This window comes from Erythranthe guttata, chromosome 10 (assembly GCF_056151865.1).
Source record: "Erythranthe guttata isolate IM_541 chromosome 10, IM_541, whole genome shotgun sequence".
NCBI classification, from domain to species: Eukaryota; Viridiplantae; Streptophyta; class Magnoliopsida; order Lamiales; family Phrymaceae; genus Erythranthe; species Erythranthe guttata.
Genome location: NC_142542.1, coordinates 5,387,651 through 5,398,729, shown reverse-complemented (window position 1 = coordinate 5,398,729; position 11,079 = coordinate 5,387,651). Strand labels below are relative to the sequence as shown.

Genomic DNA, 11,079 nt, shown 5'->3' with positions numbered 1-11,079 from the left:
AAAAAGAAAAAGAAAGAAAAGGTTGAGCTTTCTCTGATATGTATTAATGGTGTTTGTAACACTTTACATCCCGGAATTCATACTCATCACCGTTAGTGTATTATACTTTATAATATTTATGTCTTATCAAACTTATTTATGCTTTTCTTGGCTAATTTAATTAATTTAAATAGCCAGAATTCCAGTTGTAAAGATCGGTCCTTTAGCGTACGGCGAGCCTGCAACTTCCGCCGCCGCCGGCAGCCGTGAGGCTTCAGAGCTGCATTTTTCTTTGCGCTCATCCACCACTATTTGCCGGTGCCTACACTCTGTGCTGCAGAATGCTTTCTCTCCCCTGCAAAATCAAATCAAAATCAAATTAAATAATTATTCAAAAGTATTAAAAATTAAATCTTGGAATTCAATGATTTACAAAAAAAAAAAGTGGACTTTTTTGAAGTATACCTGTACATGTATATATCTTTGCCGTGGAGGTTCTTCCGGCACAGATTGCAGGCGCTCAGAAAATCCGACGGCGGAATCCCGGCGTCAGATCTCGCCGGAGATATGTGGAATACGGTTGCCCGGCTGCTCTTGTCGTTGGTCTGTATTCTGAAAGGCGCCCTGTCGTCGCCCTTTCTGCCGCCGTCCGCCGCCGCGTCGGAGTACACCTTCGTGTACGACTCGTCGGGGCCGTGGCAGGTCACTATGGTGTACTCCTCCAGACTCCTCTCCATCTCCGCTTCGTCCGATCCTCGTCTGTTTCTCGGTGAATTAACCACCGGAATCGGACTGGATCTCCCCAAGTTCCGGCCGAACAACGCCGGAATTTCGTTCCGGCCGCCGGCGGAGTTTTCTAGGGCGGCCACTATACCCAATCCCACCCCACCAAAATCGAAGCTTTTGAGTCCTCTGGGTGAGTGATTCCTGGACTCCGTCGGACTTCTCGGGCTGACGGCGACCTCCGCCGTGCCGGACTTGTTGCCGGAGAGCAATGATCCGGTGAGAATTCCGATCACCGGTTTTGATGTCCTCCCCAACATGGCTAGATTGGTAGGTAGAATTTTCTCTCTCTACTTGGCAAGAAAGATCTCAAAAATGTTTGTTGGATTCTTGAGCTTTCTCTCTCTAAAACTCAAGTCTTGGAAAAAAGTTTGATGGAAATGTTAGTGTAATAATATGCCTATTGTTTTTTTTTTTTGATGAATAATAATATGCCTATTGGCTTTGTTATGAATTGCAAGTTATATAGTAATTGCTTTATTATTTAATTCTCTCTTTCCCACACATAGGTGAACCACTTTATTCATTTATTATAAATAATAAATAAATACACCACCACTTGTGCTCAAGGCTGGTCTAGTTTGTGTAGCAACGAGAGCGTGACGTTGAACAAATCAATTTCAATTTTCTAAGATATTTTTTTAGATTGAATCAGAGTTAAATCTTTATAAATTAATATAGTCGTGACTAGATTAATTTAGCTAATATTAAATTATCGAATTAATAATTTATATGTTTTTACCGAATTGGGAATTAAAGAAATTTTTATTTAAGTGATATTATTAATTTATCGAGGTTTTACTTTAATTATACAATACTTGTCCGATACATTTTACATATTTCGTATAATTTAGGGATTATTACTCAATAGTGAGCGACCCGATGCCAAGCATAGAATGTAGAATGGAATTTCCGATTTTCATTGACTCTGATTCGAAATTCTTTCAGATCCGATTTTAATTTATGAAAACAACTCCGAAATTTTCATTTTCTCTCCACAAAATTACACATATAAATCAACAATATTGTGCGTTTTATATTTTAGGTGACTAGTATTTGTAATTCTTAGAATTATACCAATTCTTACCATTAGATTTCCGATCCTTTAATTCCAATTTTTGAAATTCCAATTTTCAATTCTTTTCAGAATGTTACGAAAAAAAATCAAATAAAATTCAAAAGTACTAATTTCGATCCGACTCGTCTGGTTTCGCTCATACGCAATGCACATAAGTATGCGTTTGTTTCTTTATTGAAAGAAAAAACATCACAACTTTATTCTATTATTAAATTGGATTCCAAAGTAATTTTCTAAAATGTCAGTTGTCAATGACCAACGCTGTCCAATCATTATGGCCCGATCCCAAGCAACCGGGCCCCACTTTCGCCGTTAACTGACTCAGCAAAAGATTCCGGTGAACTGACGTCGCCGGCGTATGGTTCCGATTAGGCCCACTATGTGGGCCCGGGGCCCATGGGCTTTGGAGCGGAAAGCGATGTATAGTGCAGCTGAATACCCACTCACAGTATTCGGTTGTTCGCAGTGAATTGACGGATATACCCCTCCATCCTCTCCACCAAATCTAACTACTCCGTTAAAAGATATTATTCTTTGTTGCCCAAAGGAAAAAGATGGGGAGATCTTATTTATTTAATAATGAAAAAAAATTAAAAAAATAATAAATGAAAGTTTCACAATGATTTCCAACAGCTTTCCTCCCAAATATCTAGGCATAAAGTTTCCCACTTTTACCCCTCAAATTAAACTTTTTTCTTTTTTTGTGAGTGATTTTATTCATTGAACTATGGGCACTTTATAGTAAAGTGTGCTTCCATCTTTAACTATTTCTTTTCAAAAATGAAGAAACCTTTTTTACTTTATACCGACGCCAAAGAATTAATTTAATTGCGCCTTGAAATTGTTTTATGAATAATAATATATATGTTTGGCAATGGAATTTACAAAATTCTATCTAGTGAGACAAATAATAGTTTGGGAGAAAATTGCAATAAAATGCATAAATTAAATTTTAGTGTTTTCATTTATCCGAAAAACCACGAATTCAGAAGGTCATCTACTTCCAAAACTTAAAGGGTGCATTTGGATGGAGGGATTTGGGGGAGGGATTTCAAATCCATAATAACAAATCCCTCGTACTTGTTTGGATTGAGGGATTTGGAGTTGGATTTCAAATCCCCACCCCTCCTTTTTAGTTGATTTTGGAGCAATAGTGATGGATTTCAAATGACTCCAAAATTGAAGTTATTTCAAATTCATTCCCCAAATCAAATCCCTCCCCAAATCCCTCCATCCAAATGGACCCAAAGAGTGTTTGGTTGAACTTATCAGTGATTAAAAATAGCTCATAAGATGTTATGCGTAAAAATATTTATAAGCTCATATCCAAATAATTTGAGATTTTAATTTTAATAAAACGTAATATCTTATCAGCTCTGAAAACAGTTTATAAAATATAAGAGTTTGTCCGTTATTTAAAATAAACTTGACCAAACAGGCCTTAGTCGATCATGATTGTGCACATAGATATTTAACAAATAATCTCATATTCAATTTCAAATAATTTAATTTAATTTTCAGCAAATTACAATAAATTATTGTGTATAAGATAGGGATAGTGGAGGAATTATTTGGTGTATTTTGCTACCTTTCTTGATCTACGGTACTGGGTGTGGTTGTCTTTTTCTTGGGGGCCTACCACCACACACTAGCTCCAAACTCCCACGCGTTACGCAATTATTTTCTTTTCAGTTTGAGTCCCTCAACTTTTAGTTTGTTACTCTCTGCCCCTCAATGACTTTGTTTTCACAATTCCAATTGTCAAATGTTAGAAGTTAGAGTTTCATATATAATTTAAGATGTACCAGTATTTTAATCAATTAGATAATAATATTTAGTTCAAACCCAACTTGTAATTCATTCCATAATCTTAATTTTTACCTCTTGGAAATATTTCAAAATAATGTGAATATAGGATAAAAACTAAGTTATCAATTCAAATTAAGCCCCTTTTAAAATTTTGTTACATGCGTTAAGAAGTTAATTAAACGGGCATATATTGTAGGAAAAAAAAAAACCTACTATACCATGTAGTGTTCTTGATTGTGAGGATGTATGTATATGATTACTTAAGAGCAGTAATGGGAAATGAAAAAAAATAATTGATTTAATTTATCATTGAAATTCTAAAATTATTGATACTATAATTGAATATTGAAAACTAAATTTTATAATTTGTTGATAAGTGAAATATAAAATGCAATACTTTGTTTCAGGAACCAATCAAATGTCAATTTATTGTTAGGTTAATAGTCATGTCACAATCTTGATTGGTATTTGGTATTTGTAAACATCATAAAATTATATTATTTTTGGTGTTTAATTAGTCAAATTATTTGTTGCATCACGGGTGACTGTACATAGCTATTAAACAAATTAGAGTAATATACTATAGTCTATAGTAGTACCATGTCATATATTAAATGCTTATTTATTTATTTATTTTGAAAATACATATTAAATAATTAGTTGAGGCATCTGTCAATGCTTTAATTGACACAATAATCGGATTTTAAAAAGATGATGGGACTTTTTCTTTTTCCTTTACAAATAAATATTTTAATCCATTTAACTAAACTGTGGGTACTAATATATTATTCTTTTATTCTTTGGAAATATTATATTGTATTGTAAACAATATAATTATATAAATAATAAACAATCATTAGGAAAATAAATAATTAAAAAAAAAACCCATACTTTGCTTTTCTTGGTGGAGGCACATCCATCACAAATTTTAATAAAATTATAATATGGGGCCTTAATTAATGGAACTTTATTGCATAGCTAGAAAACCAATTATTGTTGATCTATTGTTTCTGACTTATAGTTTATGTTGCATAGCAAAATATTAATTGAAAACGTCAAGAAATTCAAACAATGGTTTATTCGTAAATATTTAGAATTAAATATCAAGAAAATTAAATAAAACTAGTTTTTTTTTTCTCTCAATTAAAATGAATATGAAAAATCTAAACTTTGGAATATTAAAGGCGTATCCAAAACTTGTCCCGATTACTCGATCAAATTGTAAATTTTTTTTTCCAAGAAGTCTGAAATATTAAAAGTTTTCCATCGCAAATTCAAAAATCCGTTTAAAAAACAAGGTACTATGTTGATAATCATCTTACACCGAAAATCTATATGCGAAAATAATAGGCAAAAATGATTTTAAAAGAACTAAAAAATCCATTCAAGAAGGGAAGAGTTCACAAAATCGTGATTTTGATCGCGTAACTCAAAGACTGCATTTTGATTGAAAGATTTAAAATAAATCTAGATCGGAAGAATTCGAAATGACTCGGAGCAAGAACATATTAATTTGAAATCCACCGTAATTGCTGTATATATTATATTAAAAAGAAATAGAAGTGAAGTACTATTAAAATAGGTGTCGCATCTCAAAAGAATTATACGCATAAGTTGATGATCAGATTGTTTATAAATATTTTAGTAATTCATTTGATTTAGGTTCCATCAACTTGGTATTAGAAAATAGAAGTACAATAATTTGTAGTGTCGTAAACCATGGCTTAACGTAATTAATCTTAATTAGGTAACAGTTATGCTACGCTAATTAGTTGGGCCACGTCATACGGAATTCATCTGAATATTTTATTTTGGATGTAATTAAGGAGCAGGTTAACGCACGTGAGTTGGCTTCTAAACCACTCATAAAATCAATAAATAAACAATTTCATTTTAGGTCAAATTACAATTGAGCCCAATAGTCTCTCGCTCTACTTTTTGGGCTTTTTTTTATTTTTTTTAATGTTGAGCTTAGCCCAGTTTGAGTTTTATACTAATTAATCCAATTTACCAAAATTCAAAAACCAAATCACAACTTATTCGACTGATTCGTCACATAAGCAAACTCAAAACAAATTTCAGTTAACTAGGAAAAGGTATAGAACATTAAAAAAAAAAAAATGGATAAAACAACATAAAATTCACAACACACTCCACTATCAAACGACTGTAACAGACTTGTCAAACCATCACGATCGCAATACGGACTAATTTACAACAACTGGCTGAACATTTTAACGATGTTATAATGGCACGATAACCGTATGCTCGATTTTTCCCTAAAAAAAATTGAATTACTACGAACAAAAACGACATCGATAGCTGTAAAAGTCACATCGATTACGCAAAAAACTCTTCGCCGGAAATTCCTATGAAGTCGGACGCGAATCGCCATCGTGCAATTCGAACGTCCACTTAATTTGCTTTAGAAATTAAAAAACAAAGAGAATCAGTAGAGCGATTGTGCGAGAGATTTTTGGGTTAGATTTACGTGAATTGTGGGATTGCATATTATTAAGGGTGTTATTGGAATTTTATATCTAAAAGTTAGGTAGAGTATATCTTGCTAATTTTCCTTTATTTAAATATTGTTTATAGTACAAAATTCTATAATTTTGACTATTAATTTTAATGTGTACACATGTTGTTGTATAAAAAAGTACTAACCAAGAGCCCTTAGATTAAGGATAACAAATCACGCCTCTAAGTGTACGTAGAGTTTAATTAACTCATATATAATTAACGTGCATGCATGCATGCATGAACAGAATTCCATTGGAACGTCACTCAGAATTAATTAGGGTTTAGTAGATACACTCGTGGAATGCATGCATCGTATGCGTATTATCTAATACCCATTATATATATCCATTTTAATGCAGATTACACACTAATCTTGACCCAAAAAAAAATGAAAAAAGATTACATATCAGATATTATATATATTCTATTTATTATTATAATTATTTTCCGAACTTAGGTAATTGAATTTTGTTCCAATTAAACTCTTTTGGATAAGAATTGGGATACGAATCAAATCGTAATCCAACTAATTAAAATCTTATCCTAATCCAGGAGACTAATACTATATTATAAATAACCCTTGATTATTAGGCCACCAATATTCGGATAAATCATTCTATCACTCATAAGTCATAACAAAAAATGAATCGCTCAATATTTTCTTCCATTTTTCTCTGCTCTACAGTGCTACTATCTGCAATTATATGCAGTTTGGCTACTCAAGTTTCCCATGATGGAAGAGCTATCACAATCGACGGCGAACGCAGGATTATTTTATCAGGCTCAATCCACTACCCGCGCAGCACTACTGAGGTAGATATATACACTAGATTAAATTAATAATATTCAAATGTATGTGCTTTTGGAGTAAATTTAATTAATTGGTGATTAATTTTTTTTTTGGTTGTGTTAATGGTGATTAGATGTGGCCTGATTTGATTAAGAAAGCCAAGGAAGGTGGATTAGATGCCATCGAAACGTACGTATTCTGGAATGCGCACGAGCCGATTCGAAGGCAGTACGATTTTACTGGAAATCTGGATCTTATTAGATTCATTAAGACGGTTCAAGACGAGGGTCTTTACGTTGTTCTTCGTATCGGACCGTATGTTTGTGCCGAATGGAATTTTGGGTACGTATTTTTTTTTATTTTTTTCATGCTAATTAATTAATTAATTATGTTGAACATTTTATATATTTATTTTAATTTATTTTCATGTGTAGAGGATTTCCTGTTTGGTTGAACAATCTGCCTGGTGTTGAATTACGTACGGTCAACACTGTTTACATGGTAAGTAATCATTTTTCAATTTTCAAAATTCTATTCTATTATTTAATATTTTAGTGTTTTTTTTTTCCTTATTTATTATTAGTTTATATATATTTTTTTATTTTTTAAATTGCAGAATGAGATGCAGAATTTCACATCTTTAATAGTGGATATGGTGAAGCAAGAGAATCTATTTGCTTCACAAGGAGGTCCAATCATCATTGCACAGGTTTGTATTCAATTATTTATACTAAACAAATCACAAGAACAAATTAATTATTTATTAATTATTACATTTTATTAATTAATTATTATTACATATATATATTAAAAACGTGTTTTGCATGCAGATTGAAAATGAATATGGAAATATTATGTCTACATATGGAGATGCTGGAAAAGCTTATGTCAATTGGTGTGCAAATATGGCCGAATCACTTGATATTGGTGTCCCTTGGATTATGTGTCAACAATCTGATGCCCCACAACCAATGGTAATTTATTAATTAATTAATTTTCTCAATTTATTAATTTTATTATAAAAAAAATTAAATCTAACATTCTTGAATTTGTGTGTTTATTATAACAGATAAACACATGCAATGGTTTTTATTGCGACAATTTCACACCAAATAATCCAAATAGCCCCAAAATGTGGACGGAGAATTGGACTGGATGGTAATTATTATATTTATATTTATATATATATATATTTTTATTTTAAATAATTATTTCATTTTTTTTAATGTATGTTGATAAATTAGGTTTAAGTTTTGGGGTGGCAAAAATCCACTAAGAACTGCAGAGGATGTGGCATATGCAGTAGCACGCTTTTACCAGACTGGTGGAACTTTCCAGAACTATTACATGGTTTAGTACTAATCACGTTTTTAATAATTTCTTATTAGCTTTAATTAATATTTCTAATTATGTAAATTATTATTATATATTATTATATACAGTACCATGGTGGAACCAATTTTGGTAGAACAGCTGGTGGACCGTATATCACAACATCTTATGACTACGATGCCCCACTCAATGAATATGGTAATCAAGATTATATTTAATTTGTGTTAATCATATATTAATTAATTAATTAATTACTACATAATTATTAATTTGATTTGATTCCTAGTTAAATAAATAAAATGCAGGTGGCCTAAATCAACCTAAATATGGACACTTGAAGGAGCTTCATGATGTTCTTCATTCGATCGAGAAAACTCTCACTTACGGCAACATTTCCTCAATCGATTTCGGAAATTCCGTTTATGTACGTTTCGAAACCCGTAATTATTCAATTGGCCAAATTAAAAATGGGTTTAATTTACTTTAATTTAAATAAAAATGAAAATTTGAGTGCTGCAGGCAACAATTTATGCACTGAATGGAAGTTCAAGCTGTTTCTTTGGTAACACAAATTCAACATCAGATGCAACAATTAAATACCAAGGCGTTGACTACAAAATTCCAGCTTGGTCTGTTAGCATACTCCCAGATTGTAAGAAGGAAGCATACAACACTGCCAAGGTAATTAATTAATTAAAATTTTTAATTACATATTTTTTTGTAATGAAATTTTATTATTAAACCCTAATTTTTTTTAATTACAGGTGAACACTCAGACATCGGTGATGGAGATGAAAACGAATGGAGCCGAAAACGAACCCAGTGCGTTGAAATGGGTATGGAGAGATGAACAAGTTAAACAAACTGTTGTTCATGGAAAGGGCCAAATATCTGCTAGCCATCTTGTTGATCAAAAGGTCACAAATGATGTTAGTGATTATTTGTGGTACATGACTAGGTATGTATATATATTGTGTGTATATATATATATATATATATATATATATATATATATATATATATATATATATATCCTTTTTTAATAAATATAAAAATATTAAATTTCCTAATTAATTATATGAATTTATAATAGTGTGAAACTCGAAAAGAAAGATCCGATCTGGAGCCGTAACATGACTCTTCGTGTTAATGGAACCGGACAAGTAATGCACGCTTATATCAACGGCGACTACTTAGGTACGTTTTTTTTATACTCGTTAAAAATACGATTTATTTTCAAATAAATATGTGGTATACTATAATTAATTAACTGCTAATTTATTATGCTATACCATTTTTTTTAGGTTCGCAATGGGCTACATCCGGAGTTTTCAACTACGTATTCGAGAAGAAAATCAAGCCGAAACACGGAACCAATCAAATATCATTGCTCAGCGCCACCGTTGGACTTCAGGTATATTTATATACTAATTAACTTAAATCAATTCATCTAATCAACTTTAATTTAACTGGCACATACACAAACCCTAACTGATTATTAATTGACAGAACTACGGCGCGGAATTTGAAAAGATACGAACCGGTCTACCTGGACCAATCGAAATAATCGGACGAAAAGGCGACGAGACGATAATCAAGGACCTCTCGTCGCATAAATGGTCGTACCAGGTTGGATTGAAAGGATTAGACAACAAATTCTTCAACACTAATAATTCTGCAGATCATCACTGGAAATCTCAAGATCTTCCCACCAACAGAATGATGACGTGGTACAAGGTACAAATTAAAAAAAAAAAAAAAATCCATAAACTAAATATTTATATTTATTTTAATTATTATATATATAAAAATGTACAGACAACATTTAAGGCTCCACTAGGAGAAGAGCCGGTGGTGGTTGACATGCAAGGGTTAGGAAAAGGTCTTGCATGGGTCAACGGCAACAGCCTCGGGAGGTACTGGCCGAGCTACGTTGCTGACGTGGACGGCTGCTCAGCCGAGCCGTGTGACTACCGCGGCTCCTACGACAGCACGAAATGCGTCTGGAACTGCGGCCAGCCTACCCAGAGATGGTACCACGTGCCCCGATCTTTCATGAACGAGGATGTGAACGAGCTGGTCCTGTTTGAAGAATTTGGCGGGAACCCGAGTTCGGTCAGCTTCCAAACGGTCCGACCCGGGACCGTGTGCGGCTCGGCTTACGAGGGCAGGGAGATGGAGCTGTCGTGCGAGGGCCGACAGATCTCCGACATTAAATTCGCCGGCTTCGGAGATGTACGAGGAACTTGCGGTGCTGCTTTCCAGAAGGGAACATGTGAATCCAAGAATGATGCAATGAGCATTCTCGTTCAGGTTTGTGTATATTATATTGTATTAAAATAAATAAATTATTATATATATCTATTTTGACATTTTATTTAATAATTTTGTAGGCATGTGTGGGGAAAGAAAGGTGTGTGGTGACGGCTTCGGAGGGTATTTTCGGGTCAACAAATTGTGAAGATGGGATATCGAAGAGGCTTGTTGTTGAAGCTGTTTGTTAGGTTTAATTTATTATTATTTTTTTAAATTAGTAATGCACATTTAATTTAAAGTAGGTATATTTTTTGTTTTGGTTCTATCTTTTATGATTCTTTTCGTATGGACCCCAATTTAGTTTTTTCAGTACTTGTTGAACCTTTATCTTAGTATAATTTGAAGTATTTATCTCCACCTCTATACTTGTTTCTATTTGTTAATTTTTTATATAGATGGTATTTGTTATTTTTTTAAACAAGGGTAAATTAATTATAAAAACCCCTTTCATTTTTCTATAATTACATCC

General features: G+C 32.7%; 2 protein-coding genes across 2 annotated transcripts; one reads left to right on the top strand and one right to left on the bottom strand.

The window, feature by feature from the left end:
- Positions 1–12: 12 nt before the first annotated feature.
- LOC105971036 (FCS-Like Zinc finger 14) lies at positions 13–1,287 on the bottom strand. The gene is made up of 2 exons (XM_012995883.2): positions 445–1,287; positions 13–334 (listed from the first exon to the last, which is right to left on the bottom strand). Exons 1-2 carry the CDS (start codon positions 1,020–1,022, stop codon positions 166–168), a joined length of 747 nt encoding a protein of 248 aa, XP_012851337.2. The 5' UTR covers positions 1,023–1,287; the 3' UTR covers positions 13–165.
- A 5,425-nt stretch (positions 1,288–6,712) lies between these two features.
- LOC105971029 (beta-galactosidase 15) lies at positions 6,713–10,971 on the top strand. Its single transcript, XM_012995877.2, has 16 exons — positions 6,713–6,985; positions 7,096–7,304; positions 7,397–7,463; positions 7,579–7,671; positions 7,793–7,936; positions 8,032–8,120; positions 8,207–8,312; positions 8,405–8,492; positions 8,600–8,718; positions 8,814–8,975; positions 9,059–9,252; positions 9,388–9,491; positions 9,599–9,708; positions 9,804–10,031; positions 10,113–10,607; positions 10,688–10,971. The coding sequence occupies exons 1-16, from the start codon at positions 6,815–6,817 to the stop codon at positions 10,796–10,798; spliced, it is 2,490 nt and encodes an 829-aa protein (XP_012851331.2). The 5' UTR covers positions 6,713–6,814; the 3' UTR covers positions 10,799–10,971.
- The last annotated feature ends 108 nt before the right edge of the window (positions 10,972–11,079 follow it).